The 22,092-nt window shown below is 39.6% G+C and overlaps 1 protein-coding gene across 3 annotated transcripts in view; it reads right to left on the reverse strand.

Annotated features, from left to right (window-relative positions):
• Positions 1 to 972: 972 nt before the first annotated feature.
• The window catches only part of ctage5 (CTAGE family, member 5), a 79,274-nt gene continuing 58,154 nt past the window's right edge, over positions 973 to 22,092 (reverse strand). For all 3 annotated transcript variants that reach the window (XM_028821183.2, XM_028821182.2, XM_028821181.2), the window contains 10 exons: positions 19,967 to 20,027; positions 17,807 to 17,842; positions 17,597 to 17,664; positions 16,676 to 16,758; positions 15,763 to 15,897; positions 14,607 to 14,768; positions 10,308 to 10,415; positions 4,423 to 4,481; positions 1,524 to 1,695; positions 973 to 1,410 (listed from right to left, as the gene is read on the reverse strand). In XM_028821183.2, the coding sequence (XP_028677016.2) occupies positions 1,262 to 1,410; positions 1,524 to 1,695; positions 4,423 to 4,481; positions 10,308 to 10,415; positions 14,607 to 14,768; positions 15,763 to 15,897; positions 16,676 to 16,758; positions 17,597 to 17,664; positions 17,807 to 17,842; positions 19,967 to 20,027 (1,033 nt within the window). In that variant the 3' untranslated portion in view covers positions 973 to 1,261. The remainder of the gene's footprint in view (positions 1,411 to 1,523; positions 1,696 to 4,422; positions 4,482 to 10,307; positions 10,416 to 14,606; positions 14,769 to 15,762; positions 15,898 to 16,675; positions 16,759 to 17,596; positions 17,665 to 17,806; positions 17,843 to 19,966; positions 20,028 to 22,092) is intronic.

Consider the following 22,092-nt stretch of genomic DNA (forward strand, 5'->3'; position numbering starts at 1 on the left):
GGATGTTTTATTAATAAAATATTTAGAAAGAGATGGAAGTGAAAAAAAAAAAAGTGAAGGACTGAGAAGTATTGCTGTCCTCCACCTCATAGCCCGGTTCAGTGGTGCTGTCAAAAGGACAAATATACAGTAAGAACGACCTGGCCTGGCAGAATGAACACCAAAGAATCAAATTAAACTGGGTGGGAATCGAAACCTGCCGCCACTGCGACCCCACAGGACTGAACTGGAGGACGCCCGAGTTAGAACAGAACACTACCGATGTTTCATAATTTTAAGCCAATTCAAACACACATTTCAAGGGTCCTTTGAGGTTGCAGGGTTTCCCACACAAAGGACGTGAAATCTGAGTATACGTTTAAAATTATTTCTACACCTCAAACCCAGGATTGTCCTGCTTACTTAGGCCAGTGGAACTATGATGCGATACAATGGCATGTTTAAATATGCAATTTATTAAAAGGGTAAAATGGACTAAGACCAGCAGTTCTCCATACATCTAGTGTGTTTCTTTGTACAGTCACTATACACATTACATAAAAATAAAAACCAAAAAGGCAGATAGCGATCAGCTTTCTGAAAACCAGCTTCAGTCTCAGAAATGCCCAAAACAAAGTGACAGAGCAGCTCAGCGGTCTTCTCTTCTATTTTAATGCAACCCCGGCTCCTCTCCGGTGCAGCGTCAAAGCGGTTAGCATGTGGCTCAGGTTCGAGATTTACAAATAAATACACACTTTAATCACAATGTGGACAGTTGGTCAAGACTTCCAGGTTAGAAACAGGCCAACATCACCATTTCTGCTATACTCTAGTAAACCAAAGCATTCATAACGGGAAGCCACTTGTACAATGAAGACTCTCTCTGTACATTGGTCACTGACGTTATTCACAATATTCACTTATATACATTTGTTACTAAAATCCTGAGTACTGAAGAAGAGACTTGTTTTGTAAAAAGATTTCATGAAGGTATTAAAATCTAATTGCAGCTAACATTTATTCAACTTGAAAGTGAGCAACGCCATCTTGTACCGTATAACTACACAAAGTCAAGTGCCAGCTGCTTCTCCTGCCACACGGATATGCTCAATAAATGCTACCAAGAAACACTCCGCAGCAGTGCAGGCTCACATCGCTCGGACACGTGGCGGTATTGGCCTCAGCATTGGGCCTGCATGTCCACGTCTTGAAATGCAATGGTCTTCCAGATGGTTTTCCATGAAGCACAGACGATCACGTTTTTGTTTTTCCTATACAGCAGCTAGTTTTCAGTCTGTTCATCACCTGGAGGAGATGGCCTGTATGGCAGTCCGCTGCTACCATCTGTAGGAGGCCGTAATGGAGGGTATCCATGGCCAGGTGGGAGAAATGGAAATCTTGGAAACATTCCAGGTAGAAGAGGGGGACGCCCTAAGCAGGAGAAAGCAAAAATCACAAGGAGTTTAATATTGTACAGTGCAGAGCAGACTCATAAACGTCTCCTCCGGCTACAACGATTAAAGTATTCCATGAAATCCACATACCCCTTGGCAGAAGGGGAACTGGGCCCCTTACTGGTAAAAACTCTGGAGGCCCATATCGGCCACCATGTATAAATTGTTCTCTGGGATCCAGCAGGGGTCTTATTACAGGAGGTCCAAATCTTAAGTCGGCTTCTGCTGGATGGAAAGGTCCCCCAGGGATGGGTGCAGGAGGCTAGAATTACAATAACCATAAATAAGTAAGCAGGTTACTACCACAGTGCTGCACAAACATCTCCCATTGCTAAGAGTTGTTTTAAAGATAGCAGGAATCAAAATCTCTCTCTACGTGTTTCACAGTAGTGTGTTGTCCACTGCACTTGAAAGAAAGAAAAACCAATAAAACTGTAGCTTAGGTGGATGGTGGTGGGGTGGTCGTCACCAGAGACAAACCCAAATCTTACAGCAGCATCTACTGCAGGGGGAAAAGGAAAATGAGGACATGCTGAACTCTTCTTCTGAGAATGAAAATTAGGGCCTCTCCAAATTTCGCCTCACTCTTCAGACTTTAGAAAGATTAAAAACTACACAGTCAGTGAAAAAGCCATAATAAGGAACTCTATGCTTCTCAAAGACATGGGGGAAATACTCACTTTTATATATAGGTTTAAAAAAAACAGGCAAATATTACCCAGGGTGCCAGTCCGTCAAAGGGCACACACTCAGATGTATCCACATGAGCATAACGTTTTTGTTTGCCGCAGATCATCTCTTTTCCCACTTGCAGAGTAGCAGCCAGTCATCATCAGGGATGATATCCCCCCATGGAGAATCATAGATGTGGGTCATAGTGGAGCAATGGCGTATGCTTGTGCTGCCTGTGGCGACCCCTCATAAGACCATATGCGACCCTTTCCCATTGAGTACTGTTGTGATTCATTATTCTGCACAACCCAAATTCAGACAGCGTGACAGCTTTTCATGCTCTTAAGACATTAAACGTTATTGGGACCGGACACTTGGGATCAGTGTCATAACAAAACCTCATTTTCTGCCCAGCTCTTTGATTTAGGACGACTATCTTTATCTCCTTTTGTTGTCCCCTCTGTACTGAGACGTTTGTTTTTTTTAAAAACATGATACTGTTACCATCAATGGGTTGTGGCTCCTCTCTAGCCAAGCTACCAAAGTGGGGAATCAGTCCATAAAACATTACATAGAGTGCTGTCTTCTGTGGAGGTCCTCACATGATAGGCTTGGATCCCTGAAGTGACGACCCACTCTGCCCAGAGTGTCAGTCCTCCTCCTCGACCTGTAAACTCAGGACCTTGACATTAACCAACTGCCTTGTCTTCCACTTTGCTAAAGGAGAAATTCCATTTAGCAAGGATGCTGACTTGCCAAACGAGATTCTTGCACAAGCTGCATGATGCACACCAGTCTTCTTACACTCACCCCTCTCTCCTCACGTGAATGCTGGTCGAGGCCCAAATTGTCTTTGCTCAGGCATTCGCTGAGTGAACTGCTGGGCAGAGCCAGTGGTCTCCTTTCTTACCAGGATCCTTTTCTCTTTGTTGCTTAGCCTGTGCTATAAAGTTTCCGGACTGTCCTGCACGTTTCCCACCTCCTAACACTGCACTCAGCTGTCCTTCCAAGATATTTTAACACCCTTAAAATTCACGGTAACTGTGGTATAATTCAGAGAGGCTTCTTTCTTCTAAAATCAGTTCAACCAACTCAAGTGCCCACTCATCTCTCTATATAATCTTCATTTGGATCTTGATCTTTGTTTGTCCGCGAATGAATTAGAAGAAGCACTAGATGGCAGTAGAGAGACAGCTAAAACATAGGCATTGCATTAAGAATCTCCTCCAGGCTTATACTACTGAAGACTGTAGTACTCCAGTCACACCTCAAAACACAGACATTCAAACTAAACAAATTGTTGTGCTTTAAATTAACTAATCTTTATATATAATCTTCATTTGGATCTTGATCTTTGTTTGTCCGCGAATTCCACGCATGCGTAGACCACCTACCAGTTTAGTATGTTGTTGTTACTCACGGATGTCAACAATGTGCCGGAATAACGAAAGGGGTGGTGGACAGTGTTACACTGGTTAGCTCCTGAGGCCTGGTTAGAGAATGAGATTGCTGAAGATAAAAGGTACGTGCCTACGTAACATATGAATGAAAGAAAGACAGTGGGTAAAATAAATGACAACGTAACAGCACATTCCGGAAATTATTATTGTTATGTGGTAGCCGGCGAGTGCTGCACGTCTCACAGTTGTACCGTGGCTTGCTCACATGTCAGTGAAGTGATCCCTATTTATGCTTTAAAGAGCCTGGATACCTATGTGTCCCCCTTTTATAACCATTGCTCCATGTATATTGCCTTACTCTTTGGATTGCCACAAAGCAACCTGCGAGATTAGAGAAAGGTTGAGAAGAGATTGTGAGAGGAAACGACAGCGTCGTGAAAACGAGACGGACTGTGAACGGAGAGAAGCAGAAATGCTCCTCCACCACCACATAATTACTATTCAGACAGTGATTCCGAGTAGGCCGTGCCTATCGAATCAATGTCCAAGGGTTTTGTTTTGTAATTTTGTTTCCCTTATAAAAAATCATAATGCTGTGTGACGAAGGGCCCAGTTCACGACTGGCAGCCGCGTTTAAACAGGGAGCCCTTCACAGACAACTTTAACACGCGCAACGTAGTTGGGCGCACATGGCTAGTTTGTTTATATAAAAATACAAACACGATACATCTGTGTGCAGTGTGGGCTTCTTGAACACTTTTGTCAGATGTTCTCATTTATGCTAACTTATATGTAACAACTAGGATTTTCTATTTCACTTTAAAATCTGAGAAATGTTTAGGCAATCGAAAGATGTCAGCAATCTGACTTTTTAACAAAACAAAATGTTAAAAATATTTTTTGAATGCATTACTTACATCTTTTATTTCATTCATGTTGTTCCCCGGGCCTTCTGAAATGTTCACATCAGGCGCATCTGTGAAAGTAACAAATACAATACGACTGTTAGGGGCTCTGGGGGTCTCCTGGCAGCCCTGGGTGGGGCCCTAGTGGATCACAGTTAGCCCAGTGATACATGCAAAATACAGAGCGTGAAGTATAAATAGAGAGCTGCAAATAAAACCAAAATCGTGGATTCTGTATTTTTTTATTTTTGTAATTATTACCACGCTTATTTTAACTTCACCTGTTTGTTGTCTGGTACAAATCTTGTAATCGATATTTAATCCACTTCCTATTGTCCAAATGACTTGAAATTTTGCAGGCAAACAGGTGACTCTGCATTGGCCCTGAAGCATACTAGTGCCCCGTCATTCCAAACGCAATACAAACAGCCTGACCGTATGCTTCATTCTCAGTACGCATTCCTTTCAAAAGTACACACTCTGTGTATCAGATGTTTGAGGGTCGGAAATAACACATAAGGAAACTTTCAATCCAAAGACAAGACTGGAAAAATAAACTAATGGAAAAACATTTATTTCCTTCAGTCTTGGCTTTGCCGTGGAAATTTCCTTAAGTGTTATTTCTGTCCCTTAAAACACCCCATGCAGTACAATGGGCCTTAGTTCTCCAGCAGCAGTAAAGTTTCCAAGGAGAAAGTTCTTCTTCTTTTGAGAAATATCATTCTATCCCATTGTTCAGCCCCAAGTTATACATCCTAGATAGGTTTTAGGACAGTGAAGTGGCCATGTTAATCAGGGCATTGTCTTACAATCCTTTGATCCTGTGTCACTATCACAGCTAAAAAGAACTATTGACACCCTTAAACCAGCTCCCAGTCCTCTGGATATTGTACCACCACGTCTCATAGTGGAAGCCTTCGATGTTTTGGGTCCACCTTTATTAGCCATTATCAATGATTCTATAAGTGTGGGGGGTGTGCCCTCATTTTTTAAACATTCTGCAGTCCGTCCCTGTCTAAAAAAGGCGGAATTAGATCCTGGAGTTTTAGCCAATTTTTGCCCAATTTCCCAACTGCCATTTCTGACTAAAATTCTAGAAAGAATTATTTATAATCAATTGGTTGATGTCCTTAACTCCAGTAATTTATTTGAGATCTACCAATCTGGCTTTAGGCGTTATCATGGTGTTGAGATGGCCCTCCTGAAAGTATTCAATGACATCTCTATTATTACGGACTCGGGTGGCGCTGCAGTCCTTGTCCTCCTTGACCTGTCCGCTACCTTTGACACTATTGACCATGAGATATTGCTGTTGCGGTTTGAACATCTTGTTGGGCTTAAAGGGCTGCTCTTAACTGGTTCAGGTCATATCTAACTGGTAGACACTTTTCAGTGACTTCAAATTCCTCTTTTTCGTCTACTGCTCCTCTTAAATGTGGTGTTCCTCAGGGATCCACTTTGGGACCTATTTTATTCTCTATATACCTTCATCCTATTGGAGCAATTTTTAGGAAATCGAACATTGCTTTTCACTGTTACGCTGATGACACTCAGGTTTATATTCCTGTCTACAACTCTGCAATAAATCAACTCCACAACTGTCTTTCTAAACTAAGATCCTGGATGGCTAATAATTTTCTTGATCTGAATCAAAATAAAATGGAGGTGCTTATAGTGGGACCATCAGCTAAAGCCCACATTGGTCTTGGTCTTCTTAGCTCTTTCTCTGTCTTTTGCAAACATCAAGTCCGTAATCTTGGTGTTACCTTTGATAGTAACCTCTCTTTTGAGAAACAAGTAAATTCTGTAGTCAAGAGTTGCTTTTTCCAGCTTCGTCTATTAGGACGATCTTGAGAAAGCTACTCCTGCTTTTATCTTTTCTCGCCTTGATTACTGCAACTCGCTGTATTCTGGGATTAGCAAATCCCTGATACGCAGGTTACAGTTGGTCCAGAATGCTGCCGCTCGCTTTCTGGTTGGGGCAAGAAAGTTGGATTCTGTTTCTCCAATATTAGTTATTTTACACTGGCTGTCAGTTTTCAAATTGATTTTAAAATCTTGTTGCTAGTTTTTAAATCTTTACATGGGCTTTCTCCTGCCTGTTTATCTGAATTGTGTGCTTTACACCAGCCATCCAGAGTGCTTAGTCTGGTCAGTTGTCTCTGGTTGTCCCAGGTACCAATTGTAAAACTAATGGGGATAGACAGGGCTTTGGCAGCCTCGCCTGTGGGACTCTTTACCTCATCACATAAAGGAGTCGTCTGCAATTCAAAACGACATTAAAGACTCATTTCTATTCACTTGCTTTCCGTGACCTTCAGTAATACTGATGGTTTCCTCATTGTGATTATATAACATCACTTCTATTTATTATTTATTTTAATTTTTATTTATGTTCATATATTTTTTATTTCTATTTATGTTGTTTGTTTTTTCTTTTATTGTAAAGCACTTTGGCCACAGCATTCCTATGTTGTTTTAAATGTGATGTATACATAAATTGACATTGTTGTATACAATCTTCAAACTAATACAGTGTAAATCCTTCTCACGATACACCTCCATGACATCTGGGATCGGGTGACACCACTTAACTATTTATTTGAGTTACTGAGGTGACTCAGCAAGCCTTCACTCCTGCCGTTTTCAGGAGATCACACTGGCCATTGAATCAGCAGATTGAGCTCCAGAGTGCAGAGTCACAAATGCATTAATCTGGAAAACTGATCTGACCAGTGTAAGACAATCCGTTCTTTCCACTGATGCTCTCATTGGTTTGCTCCACACTGCTAACTAGTGTCTTTTCTTGTATGTTATGAGAAGGATTTTTCTCTGCATATCTACATGCCTTGAGCATGGGAAAGGCGCTATATAAATAAAATGTATTATTATTATTATTCTGTTACTTCAATCAACAAAGGTGAGTTGGGCATTTTTAGAAATGGACCTTCATGTTCAGGCAAAACACCACCTTAGAAGAAATGGCATACCCTGCATTTTCTGCAGCTCACTGATTGTTTCTTATATATGCCATTATATATTAGTAAAGTGCTGCATTATTCACCATTTTTGCATAAGGTAAAACAATAAAAGCCCCTAATTGTATTTACCAGAAATGTAATTCCTTCACTTGTAAAAAGGTACATTAAAGCAGGGGTGACACAGTGGTTAGCACTGCTGCCTCACAGCTCCAGGATCATTAGAAGACTCTAGACGAGCACAGGCCGTTCAGCCCAACAAATCTCGCCAGTCCTATCCACTTACAGTGGGTATAGAAAAGAATCCACCCCCCGAGAAATATTCCAATTTTTTTTTTGCTTTACAGCCTTAAATGAAAACGCACACAAAAAATATTTCTTCCCAGCTTTACTTATTCACGTTACTTACTTACCAACTGTGTCCCTGTGCTCCCAATGAACTCAGTTTAAAATAACAGTCTCGATCCGCTGGACTAATTCCCTTCATAATTTTAAACACTTCAATTATGTAAAGACTCCGTTCTTCAAATCTTTCTTCATAATTCAACCCCTGTAGCCCTGGAATCAGCCTAGTCGCTCGCTCTTCTCTGGACCTTTTCTAGTGCTGCTATGTCCTTTTTGTAGCCTGGAGACCAGAACTGCACCCAGTACTCCAGATGAGGCCTCACCAGTGTGTTATAAAGCTTGAGCAGAACCTCCTGTGACTTGTACTCCACACATCAAGGTGCTATATAACCTGTATAACATACTGTTTGCCTTCTTCATGGCTTCTGAACACTACCTGGAAGTTGATAGCGCAAAGTCCACTATGACTCCTAAATCCCTTTTGGTTTTTAGACCTCCCATTGTGTATTCAAACCTCACATTTTTACTTCCCAAGTGTATTACCGTACATTTACAGACATTAAATTTCATCTGCCACAAATCTGCCAAAACCTGCATGTTTTCAAAGTCCTTCTGTGATGATTTAACGGATTCCAAATGATCTGCTAATCCACCTACGAGTATCTTGGTATCATCTGCAAACTTAATCAGGTTGTTACTTATATTCCTATCCAAATCAGTTATATATATTAAAAATAGCAACAGCCCCAGCACTGACCCCTGCTGGTCACCACTCTTAACATTGGCCAGTTCTGATGAGGTTCCTCGCACCATCACCCTCTGCTTCCTGTGTCTGAGCCAATTCTGCACCCATCTATAAACATCACCCTGAACTCCCACTTCTTTCAAATTTGCAGATGTTCTATCAGATGGTTGTGGCGAGTGCCCTCTTCTACGTAGTGGTGTGCTGGGGAGGCAGCATTAAGAAGAAGGATGCCTCACGCCTGGACAAACTGGTGAGGAAGGCAGGCTCTATTGTTGGCATAGAGCTGGACGGTTTGACATCTGTGGCAGAGCGACGGGCACTCAGCAGGCTCCTATCAATTATGGAGAATCCACTACATCCATTAAACAGTGTCATCTCCAGACAGAGGAGCAGTTTCAGCGACAGACTGCTGTCACTGTCCTGCTCCACTGACAGACTGAGAAGATCATTCCTCCCCCAAACTATGCGACTCTTCAATTCCACCAGAGGGGGTAAACGTTGAACATTATTCAAGTTATTGTCTGTTTTTTTTTTACCTGCATTTTTTATTACTCTTTAATTTAATATTTTTTGCTGCTGGAGTATGTAAATTTCCCCCTGGGATTAATAAAGTATCTATCTATCTATCTATCTATCTATTTAATCTGAACAGCACTTCTCTCTCTACAATTTCTAAATCAATCTGAACCTCCTAAGTAGTCCCATTTACTGCTAGGAGGTTATCCACTTCCTCACTTGTGAAGATCTCAGAAAAATATACGTTTAGAGCGTCTGCTATTTCACTGTCTGTATCTTTTAATTCTCCTTTACTATTCCTGATGCACTTCACCTCCTCCTTGACTGTTCTTTTACCACTAAAATACTGAAAGAATCTCTTCGGGTCGTCTTTCATCTTATCTGCTATATTCCTCTCCAACTGTCTTTTATCCTTCTTAATTGTTGCCCTCATGTTCTCATACACTCTATGATTCTCCTTGTAGTTATTAGTCTTGTACACCTTATACAGTTGTTGTTTTTTCCTTTGCGTCTTCTTTTTTTAACTCTTTATTAACCCACTGCAGAGTTGTTTAAATTTCCTATTAATTCCAAACTTATGTACCTGTCCTGCATTACATGTAAAACATTTTTAACCTGTTCCACTGCTCCTCGACTGTCTCCACATTTAAAAGCTTATCCCAGTCTATCGTCCTTAGACTTTGCCGCATCTGCTCAAAATTCGCCCTACCAAAGTTCAACTTAACAATTTCAGCCTTTGCATCCACACTCTTACAAAACACTGAGAATTGTATTATATTATGGTCTCTTGACCCTAATGGTTCAATCACTTCTACACCCTCAATTCTGTACTGATTATTACAAAATACTCAATCCAGACAGGCTTCACCCCGTGTTGGTACTTTAACAGTCACTGATCAGGTTTGAATTCTAGCCCAAGCACAATCTATGTGAGGCTGCATGTTCTGTGTACATCCCAGAGTTCCTCTCACATTACACGGACATGATGAGTACAACGCTAGTTGATAAACTCTAAACTGGACCAGCTACGATGAACAGTTGGGAAAGTCACTGGCTTTTTTTAACTCTGAACTGGGTAGCTACAAGGTGGCAGTAAGGCTGTATTAGCACATATCATCACAAGTAGATCATTCTAAATTGTGCTGGCATGATCTTGGCTGTTGTCATCTTTCTTGACGGACAAAATGTCTCCTGGATTTAGAATTAAATAACTAGTTGGTGTCTCTTCATTAAATTACACTGTAGCGGCAAGAGCTAACAAAAAAAAAAAAATATTACACATAAATAAAATGAAAAATTGTGGGACTGCATACCAGTCTTATCTGCTGAAGGTGGAATTAAGCCTCTGATTTCAGCAGGTCCTGACAATCGTCCAGAAGGGGGTCTTCTGAAAGGGAGCGTTGGATCGATGTACGGGTACCCTGTTTGTGAAAATGTACACAGAATAATTAATGATAAGTACCATGTATTTGTTTAATGTTTTACCATAGTATCATCAAAGTATCACATAAGACTGGGGCTGCAGTATTGTTAAGACAGACTAAAGAAGGGAGCAGGTGAAATCGGACAGAAAGAGAGATTGTTACTTCCAAAATAAAAATTTCCAGAAAATGCACGTGCAGTCCCAAAAACCCAGTCCTTTTTATGTTGTTTATTAAATGTTAAAGGTAGTAATTCACTTCTGACCATGCAAAGCCATGAATGTGGGTAAAATGAGTAGTGAAAGATAGAAGAGAACACTCAAAACAAACAGCAGGGTGACAGACAAGGCAAAGGGTGGATCACTTGCACTTCTAGGCATTTAGACTATAAAAGGTGATTAAAGTAATAATAATTTACAGTGAGGACTACATGTGCCAGCACCCTCCAAAAAGCAAAACTGAAAACATTTCATTGTGCACAGGGAGTCCCTGAATGTCTACAAGACTGAAGCACCGATTAAACATGCAGGCAGAAGAAAGAGGACTCCAAAATCAGTTTAACTGCAAAAAAGTTTGGATGATCACTTAAATAATGAACCCATACTTCTCTTCAAGGGTAACCAGCCCCAACCCGGAATGATGGCAGAAACAAAAACATTCGACAAACACAAAGTTCCAAATGAAGTACTCCTGTGTAATAAACTGACGGAGAGGATACTAATAAGAGGTTTGTGAGGTGTGCTTACACTGCTGACTGGTGGATGTTGCACTGAGGCTTCACGCTGTAATTGTAGGATAACAAGTTAACAGAATGTTACCAATGCCCTGATGAAACTGAAGCACTAACATTTTAGAATAAAAGTTTTCTTGCAAAGTTATATCAAATTGAATATAAAATTGAAGGAATATTTCATTCAAATTCCTTTATAACTTTATATTTCAGTGGCACTCCAAATTGTAGTCAAGAAACATCCAAACTTTTTGGTCAATCCTTGCGTGTGGTAAACAAATGGCAAACTTTACCACACAGCACTTTAAGTCAAACATTTAACAATGTAGTTCCTTGTAAAGATACATATGCTAGTGCTGTTGTCACAGGTAGCAGAGTCTTTGCTGAATTTGACAATTCTAGGAAGGCAAAGTTACATTTAAGTGGGGTGGCACAGTGGCGCTGCTGCCTCACAGTACAGGAGAGCAGGGTGTGGTGGAGTTTAAATGTTCTCCCCATGTCTACGTGGCTTTCCTCCCACAGTCCAAAGACATGCTGGTTAAGTGAATTGGCAATGCTAAATTGGTCCTAGTGTGTGTGGGTATATATGCGCCCTGTGGTGGACTGGCACCCTGTCCATGGTTTGTTTCTGCATTGTGCCCTGTGCTAGGTGGGATAGGCAACAGGCACAACCCTTCCCTCACTCCAGGCCCTGGTTTGGATTAAGTGGGCTAGAAAATGACATGACATAACAATTCAAGTGGAAGATGTTTTGAAGTGGAGATTACTTTGGATTTTGCTATGTAAGTGATCTCAGCTTTTGAAGAAAGTCCATGTGACCAGCTGAAGCTGTATGCTGTATGCATGGTTTGATGTGGACAGCAAGGGGGCAACTTCTGGTCCAAATGTGTAGGTTTGTGGTGGGGTACAGAGTTTCTCTTTGACAAAAAAAAAAGCCTGCAATGAAACAATCTTATTTACTGGAAACTATGGAAGTGTTCATGGAGAAAGGCAATTAGATTTATTATATGTTTTAAAAATGAGAACTATTTTTCCTAACTAAAACGAAGAACTCTGACCACAATGCACCAGTGTTAGTATCTCGACACTGGCTGCCTGTGTTTTTCAGAATCAAATTTTAAAATACTGCTAATTGTTTAGAAGCCTTTAAATAATCTTGCACCTTCATATATCTTGGTTTGCTTGTCCCCTTACATTCCCAACTGTAGCCTTAGATCCTGTAATTCTGCTTTGCTTGTTATCCCTACAGCAAAACATATAAAAGTAAGTAGTGAGACTGCTTTTAGTGTTTGTGCTCCAAACATATCGAGTAATCTACCTGTAGAGTGTGAGGGACTGCCGGCTATATATCCCGGCCAACACCCCCAAGCCGCCAGATGGAGCCATCCCTGCAACATGGAAGGGCCCCGAATTCCAGCAGGGCATCATGGAACTTGGGAGTCTTTCGTCACAGCCTTGCTGGATACCATGGGGGCCACCGGAGGACGTTGCAGGGAGGCCCAGGGATTTATATTTCCCATATAGCCTGGAAGTAATTCACAATCGTGGAAATGGAAGAAATGATATACTTCTGGGCTGAAGAAAAGAGGAGTTTTGATCTGACCCGGAAGTGCTAGGAATCACATGGACTGGGGGGGATCAGAAGCATTTCCGGGTCAAAGACTTTAAAAGGACTCTGGGAAATCCCAGCAATGAGCTGAGTTGGGAGGAAGGGTGACTGAGCTGCTGGGAGTGGAGGATTATTATATTTGTGATTATTATTGATTGGTTATTGAATATTATGGAGTGGAGGGTGCTTTGTGCACTAATCCTCCAATAAAATCCCTGTGTGCGTCCAGGTGTCCGTGTGTGGGTGTCTTCTGATGAAGTGCGCATGCGTGGGGCACGGTGCGATACGCGATATTACTGTCAGAGAAAGTTAGAGACGTTTTACGGAAATACAAACCAGTATTACTGCGAGAGGAAATTAAAGGTACACAATACAGTGACGCATATTACAGCCACATACAAGCCAGTATTACTGTCAGAGGAGATTAAAGGCATATCACCGACGCGCACGCCTGTATTACCGCCAGAGAAAATGTAAGGTATATTACGGACGTACAAGCCAGCGGACATACAAGACGGCATCCTTCAATAAGGGCGCACACAAAAAAGCGACCTCAATTGGGCACAGCGAATAAAGGCGCGCGTAAATAAAGATCTGCACCTTTTTGCTCTTCACATATTCCAGAGCCATTTGAACTAAATTATCTACGAACGCCTTTATTCGCTGCGCTCAATTGAGGTCGCCCTTTTGAAGCTCGCCTTTTTGTGCGTGCCCTTATTGAATAGAGCCGTACAAGACAGTATTACTGTCACAGAAAATTAAAGACACACAATACACAGCGGCAGCCCAGCAAGTAAACATCAACAAAAGGAAGGCTGAAAGAAAGAAAAATACGACCAACAAAAAGAATGAGAGCAAAGTCCCTTGCCATTTAATACAGACTGTACCTACTAATGTTTATGCACTACTGTTCTAGCGCCCGTTATTGTAACAGGCTAAATGACTAGTTTATAATAATAACTTCAATATTTGGATTTTATCTGGTGCCTGACGAGTGGTCTGAGGGTTCAAGGGGTCACAGCACCCTCTATCTGTCACAAGAGATACAGTACATCAGGCCAGAATGGGAGAGTTGTTTAGATCACAATGTGCTTTTTAATCTGACTTGTTGTTAAAGTTGTGACTAAGCACATACAGTAGTTGTCTTCTGTTTTCCTGTATCATTATCGGATTGTGGTCCTCTGCTACCACTATCTGAACGAAATTCCCTGGCTGGAAGAAGAAAGAAGAATACGGAGGTCCTGTCCTTGATGGCGTCTGCACAGGTGGAGTCTTCCTTTTATTCTTTTTTTTTTTAATTTGCACTTTAGATGTACTATAAAATACCCAGCAGGGCCTGGATAGGCGTTTGGTTGTGGAACCCCAGAGGCTTTGTTTTCTGTCCATTGGAGATGAATTATTGATTGGATTATAGTCTTTCTTAACTTCCCCTTACTACCATTTGTAAAGCAGCATGAATTAAACTTTGTATTGGAAGGTGCTATATAAATAACTGTTGTTATTATGTATGTGCATTGTTAATTGGCACAACTGTGTATATGTTTACCCTGCTAGGTACACTGGCATTGAATGTAATCTGACCATCTGCTTGCAACACATTTTGATAAAGTAAGAATAATATATCTGAGAAGCAAACAGATGTCATCACCACTCCTGCACCTAAATAGCAGAAGAGTAGCTGCATCATTTTTTACAGAGGTTGACATGTAGGAAAACTGAATGTTGCCAAGTATTTCTTCAGGCGAGTGCTTTCTTAATAAACAAGTTGCTACTATAAAGTCAACGAGAAAGCAAGCATTGTTTGCGGATTTGATTTTTGTTAGGGTGCCAGCACATATAAACATCACTGTACCTGGTGGAGGAGGCACATGGACCCTCCGATCCCTGTCCCATGTAGGAGATAATGATCCACTGTCAGAATGTGTACTGCGGTTATCCAAAATCCTTTCAGAGTTTGGGTCCACGCCTTCACTAAGCATGGGATGATCTGCAAGAATTTGTGGCTCTCTCGATGCTAACAAAAATATAAACAGACATCTTTTTATTAATTTGAAACAGCCATTTCATTCATTTCTTTAGAACAGCAAGGATGTTAAAGAGTCTAATGGCATGAGATGATGCTCACACAAATGATTAACGTGATTTGTATTTTATTACCACAATGTGCCGTTTCATTTTCCTATATTCCTGGATTGTTTCTCTCCCCAAAGTTCTAATATAACATATTATATTAAAATGTTATATTAAATGAATATGAACAATGCACATAAATGCCAGGTTGAAAATGTCTTTCAGGAGTCATCAGCTCTTTATTCACCAACTAAGCTCAAAACACTGCGGGCTAATCTTTCTGTAGATAGATAGATAGATGGATACTTGATTAATCCCAATGGGAAATGTCTAACTCTGTCACCTGCTCCACCGTAAGTGGCACATCGTAGACAGAGGCAGGTGGATTTGATCACACGTGGTGACTGAGCAGAGACTCAAACCAACTACAATGGGCGGCCATTTGGTATTCACTCATGATCCCATTGCTCAACTGCAAGACTAAAATATCCAGGATGTGTTGGTGAATCAAACCATTCATTAAATGGTACCCATTTTAAAGACATTTCATTTTCTAAGCTAAATACCAGATTTTTTTGCCTGAGGTCCATCTTTTTTAATAAGAAGTTAAAGATGGCTGATCTTCAGATTATTTTGATACTTTGTCTAACTTTGAGTAGATACAGGTTTTGATAGTTACCCTAGAAATTCATATGTACATGTAATTTTTATTATTTTGTCTACAGGTCCATTTCATAGATTACACCCCCAAAAGAACAAGAGTCTATTAAAAGGTTTGCAAATAATTTGTCATCATACTTTATGCATTATGATCTACTTTTTTGTACCCTAAAAACAAACAAAGTAATACACAAAATTAATAAAAAAATGAAGCTAAACATGTTTAACTGAAGACAACAGTCTCATTAAAATGTTAAAAAAAAACAAAAAAAATGCACCTCTACCCCCTGGTCCAGCTGGAAAGTGGGGAGAAATTCTTGGTGGTCCATCCACCAGAGTTGGAGGGGACAGAAAAGCTCTCGTTTCAGAGGCAGGTCTTCCCAGAGGTGAAGGTCCAAATGGAGATCTCTCACCTAGACATGAATGTGGCAGATGTACGTTTTTCAAAATTGTTGCAAGAGACAGAATTAAAAACTCAAAAATGTTATGGTTACTATAATATTGTTTTCACAAACATTTTCATTTTACCAATATTATGAACTCCGACACAGATTTTGTCATGTTGCAGCAGCTTTCTGCTAGGTAGCACTCAGAACAGAGCTCTACTAAATTTCTTGTGGTCATTTAGGGAGTCCCTGTTTTCAGGCTGGCCTGCGCTCTCTCACTTCTACGGCATTACAATAGTAGTTTGAACGAGCGAGAATATCGATTACGGAATAGGAGGAGCGGGTAATTGGGGTGACCGTTTGGCAGCAACTAACTTTTCCCACTCTATTGCTCATGGGGCCTCATTTATAAATACAGTGTACTAACAATATATGCAAACCAATCATGTGCTGTAATGTATTGGTACTAATCAACAGCATTTGTAATGCATGATAAAAATTACACTGTGCGTTGAGAATTTGTGTGACTGCTATTTCATCTTGATTATTATCAGTTCATAAATAAGTTAAACGCACCATTTCAGAGACTGACAGAACAAGTTTTGTTCAAGAACCGTAAAATGCACTATAAATGGGCTTAACTTCCATGTGATTTCTAAGTGGTCAGATAGATAAATAAATAAATACTAACTAAAGTCAATATTTTATAATTTTGTGTAAGCTGTAATTATGCATAATTTCAGAACTATTATAATACATTTGTACGTGCCGACTAGAGAAATATGGACAGACACATAACACGTACCTCTAAATGGATGCATTCCTGGAACGTCCAAGGCATATGGATCCTTCTGTATCATTTCCAATTTAAACTGAGCGTCTGTCAGCCTAAAAGAGAAGAGCTGTTAATTTGACTTCATCTTATCAGAATGTATAAAAATGTTATGTGCTGTACTGCATTTTAGACTCAATGCTTTCACAGCATTTCAAGGTGCAAAATTTGAAAGTGGTTTTATGACTTCTCACTTCAACAAGCAGCAGAACAGTTCTTTAATAAGAAACAACAGGGATACCGTCTAACTATAGGCATCTATGTTAGTAAGCATGTAAGTGCAGTGGATTCAGAAAGTATTCAGACGCTCTCCCTTTCCACACACTTTACTGTGTTTAATTTTAAATGAATACATTTGCCTTTTTTGCCCATCAAGCTACACTACATAATCCATAATGACAAACTGAAAGGTCAGTCTTCATTAAAGTTTGCAAGCTTCAAATCTGTTTCTATATAGTTGTGGTGGTTGCACAATGTGGAACTGGCGCGGAAATCCAATAAAATGACAGTTAGTGGGAAGTTCATAGAAATCCCTAAACCATGCACAAGAATTTGTACATGTAAATCGTTTCTTTTCTTGTAATCAGTGTCCAGTATTCTCAGGTTGTCAAGCTCCTCAATAGCGAGCCCAGAAACCTTCCAGTTGGATGTACTGTACCCATGATGTATGTAACCATAGTTAAGGATGGGGGCATTTGCTGGCTGGTGTTTAAATACTTTGCATGAGGTTTCACCATCACTATAAGCTGGCACATCCAGAGTACTCTGCTGCTATACTGATCTGTTAGTTACAATCATGGTCCGCTTTAAATCTGCAAGTCCTCCCCATGCTGTGAGAGGTATGGTGGTATCTAACTGGTGTAACCACAGGGTTTACTTGCAGTTATCACTTACTTTTGCCTGAAGTGTGCTTTCTCTCTCTTAATTTCAGTAAGGTCTCTTTCAGCTGCTCGTGCAGCCAGCTACAAAAAATAAATAAATAAAATATGTATATATCACTTATTCAACTCACACAAAAGAATGTGGTCATTTTTTGGTAACTTTTTCAAATAATAATAATTATTATTATTAATAATAATAATAATTAAAAAACATTAGACATACCCAATTATCATGTGCTTTCTTTTCATGGGAAGCGATCTAAAGAAAAGAAAAAGCCCGGTTAGTATTACTCACGCTGGTCAACAAGCATTTTGCTACTGGGATTCTTTCACCTGCACTTCAACAAATTTCACTTGCGGACTCCAAATCTGAAAACCATTTTCATCCAGCACATTCCATTTTTTAGTTATGATGTTCCAGGTCTTGGACAACTAGGGTGGCTGGACAGTAAAGGCGATGCGTTTCAGCATTTAAGAAACAAGTTTGGTCTCGAGAAAAGTGAAGCCAAAATGAAGGAAGGTGTTTTTGTTGGCCCTGAAATCCGTGAGCTGATGCTTGACGAAGAGTACAAAAGGAAGCTGAAGCCAACTGAATCAGCACCCTCATTCGTGCAGGTTGTCCGTCACAGAGCAGAGAATTACACCGAGCTTGTGGAGAATATGCTGAAAGTATATGAGCTTACAGGAGCCCGAATGTCACTAAAGACGCATGTTTTACATTCTCATCTTGACTTTTTTCCACCAAATCTAAGCGATGTCAGCGATGAGCATGGGGAAAGATTTCATCAAGATATAAAGGGGATATCGGGGATGATGGGTGACTACTGTTGGTTCCTGCAAAGACAGACGGATGTGCAGTAGAAGCGCAAAAAAGCGAGTGCCTCCAACATTTTGGAGCACGCTGACCTCACTTTTATATTGAGGTAAATTGACATAAATATACTTTGTCTCTGGTATCTATTCTGAAAACAAACCAGAAGACAACACATTCAAACAATTTTGGTGGGACAGAGTCCAAACTCTACATATTGTGTTGATATATTATAATGATATTCAAAAAAGTGTCAAAACAGCAATGATGTGTATTTCAAAAACCTGACGTGCTAGCTTAATTCCAATTTCATATATGAACTCAGTGTAAAAAACTTAATAAAGGGATACTCTGAAGTTCCCAGAAGGAAACAAAAAATATTTTTTTTGTAGACCAGTGTCATTAACTAATGCCATTACTGCGGAGACACATGGGATTCATAGGAACTATAGAATCATATAGACTTCTACTCTTTATGAAACTCTATACCAATGTTTAATCTGGAATGATTTTCTAAACCTTTTAAGCAATTTTAGAAATGACAAACTCTTAAGTTGGAAGCTAACAAGTAAAATGTAGTAAGATTCTGTTTACAGTGTATATACAGTGCCTGTCCTAAATGCATGTAGGACTTTAATGGTACTTCCCATATCTCATCAGGCATGTTTTAAAAGGATGAAAGTTTGGTATTTTTCAAATCAAAGTTATTTCTTCACAATCAGCCATTATCTTAATTAACTTGAAAATACACCAACCATATCCTTTAATCCATTGTTTCTCAAACTTGATCCTGGAGAAAAAGTATGACTGCTGAAACAATGTTTTAATTCTGCATTTAATTGACATATTTTTATGATTTTTCTGTGCTTGCAGTCTATTAAGTCATAAACGCCAAACTATTTATTAAAACAAAGATATCATACAAGTCCAGCAATCACCAGGTATGCTACACCTCTGTAGTTCTCCTTGCCATTTGCACCTCCACTTTCAAATGGAACAGTTGTGGGGTAATATGTTAACACCCAAGCAAATTAACATCCATCTTAATTTAGTTCAAGAACATGTGGGCCTGGGGTCTCCAGACAGGGTGCAGGAACTTAAGGACAAAGAAAAATAAAACCTGAGAACTAAAAATGAAGAAAGTAAATCAGACTGCAGTGAACTTCTAACTTTACAACTTCACAGCAAAACAAACAATACATAAATTAAATAAAGAAATCAAATCTAGAGTTCATTTGAAGATAGAACTATCCATGAGCAAGACTAAGAGAAACTACTTAAATTAATCTGTAAAACATTTTTTGACAGTAATGAATATGAAAAATAATCATTTACGGAATAATGCAAATGGCCAGTTAAACTGACCTTAACTTCTTATTTCTCAGTTATAAATCCCAACATTAATCTTTGCAAGGATGACAAATTGTGCATTCTAAGAATAAAATAACACTTAAGTACTGTTTGAGCATTTGTAAAAGAATATACTAGTCTGATTAGCTTTAATACATAATATTAAATAATATAATAAGTTTTAATACATAATATGTATTTTAACTATTTCATGTAAGATACCTGATTTTTATACGACTGGTTAGTTCTGTCAAGTTCTTCATCCAACTCTTTTGCTCTCAGTCTAAAAACAATGAAAAAAAATTCAGGCAGAACCATATTGTTGGTGAATGAAGTAATTTAAAAATGGAACAAAAGTGAAATTGATTCATGTGAAACTTTGACAATAAAGAACTCAATTTATAGCGGTCTGAACGTTATAAAACATCAGCATACTATTAATATCAAAAAAAAAAAAAGCAAAACACCTAGATATCATTATCAACAACATCAATACAATGAAATATATTCAAAAAATAATTTCAAAAAGTATTTATTTGCAGTCAATGACATACATACATGGGGGCAGCACGATGGCGCAGAGGTCGCAATGCGGTCTCACAACAAGCAGACCAAGTGCTCCCTGTGTCGAGTTTGCATGCTCTCCTCCTGTCCATGTGGGCTTCTTTCAGGTGCTTTAATTTTCACCCACTTGGCATTGCTAAATTGTCCTTAGCGAGTGAGTGAGTGAGTGTGTGTGTGTGTGTGTGTGTGTGCACACATGGAAATGGAAGTATGGATGGATGAATAATTAAACTGATTAACTAAGAGCATGTGATTGTAGCTCTATTATGGTGGATACTGGATACCAATCAAAATAATTCAATTGGAAGAAATAAAAGCACCCCATACTACCATAAACGTTCATCTTTTTCTTGATCATGACATGGACGAGCTGCTCTGAAAAAGTATTCAGTCTCCATACAGTTGCTAGGGGAACAGAGTTGTACACTCTCTACAGACATGTCCTAAGTTGATGCCGCTTATGACAGATCAAAAAGAGTGTCTACAGGTGGATCCTAAACAATTACACGTCATTGATCAAAAAATAAATAAATATATGGCAGCTTGAAGTGATGTACTTTATGTACGGTATGTTGATGTGCACTTTCACTTTAAGACTGGTAATTGAAGACAACTACATTTGGCTAAAAACCAGCATTTTAATGGCGCGTTTGTGCACAAACCTAATTCAACATATCATGAAAGTGCTGAACCTGTGAGAATTCTGCACTATGGATGGCCAGGTTTAGCTTTCTGACGACGTGTCAAAGTTAATCTCTGTATGAAGATACATCAGCCTCGTCTGTCAGACACTGCATTCGTAAGCTGTTGTTGCTCAGTCTTATTAATGCCGTTGAGACTTTTCAGGACCGTGTCAGTTTTGATTACCCTAAGGGACTTTCAACACAACTGATGACACATGCTATGTAAATGTTTTTGGTGCCCCAAACTGCACGTTTCACTGAATCTCTAATTGAAGACAAGTTTCCCTCAGCAGGTTACAAACCTTAACTTATTTCTGCACATTACAGTTCACAATTATTATTCAGTTACTGAAGAGACGAGGGACACAAAAAACACAAACGTTTTCAGTATTCTGCCTCATTTATTTCAACTGTAACCTTCAGGAAATGACTGCAAGTACAGGCACTGCTGATGACACCTGCATTTTCCTTACAGCCTTGCAGGACTGACTTTATTCTCTATGACAGGATACATATTATTAGTACTGTGGTGGGAGCAAGTAGTCAAGGAATTTTATAAAATTGCCAGACAAAAATAATGACTCTTTAAAAATGTGTTATTTTTTCCCCCCAGTTTTTAATTGTTGCTTAATCTAATAGGGATATCCTGATTTGTAATGTGTCACACCACAATGCACCGCTTCTGCATTCCAACATACAGAATGTTCCAAGCTTTAGCATCACTGCAGGGATTCCCATTTTACTGTACTGATTTGGTCTCCCACCTCAGCTATGCTCATATAATGTACTTCACTCTGAGGCTATAAACAGAAAATGTACAATATAAAAAGACTGAATTGAATATGGGCGGCACAGTAGCACAGTGGTCAATGCGTTTGCCTCACACGTTTTGGGTTATCTCCATGCGATAGTTTCATAGGATTCATGAGAGCACTCTGTGATGGGCCGGTGGTCTGATTTCTGCACTGAGCCCTATGTTGCCATGTTAGACTCCAGATACCTGCACCTCAGTAGCAGAATTAAAAAAGAGTTTAGAAAATTGATACATTTGTGAATATTGTAAATATTTATCTCTAAGTATACTACAAATAACTGGAAAGA

This window comes from Erpetoichthys calabaricus, chromosome 16, assembly GCF_900747795.2.
Source record: "Erpetoichthys calabaricus chromosome 16, fErpCal1.3, whole genome shotgun sequence".
Taxonomy (NCBI): domain Eukaryota; kingdom Metazoa; phylum Chordata; class Cladistia; order Polypteriformes; family Polypteridae; genus Erpetoichthys; species Erpetoichthys calabaricus.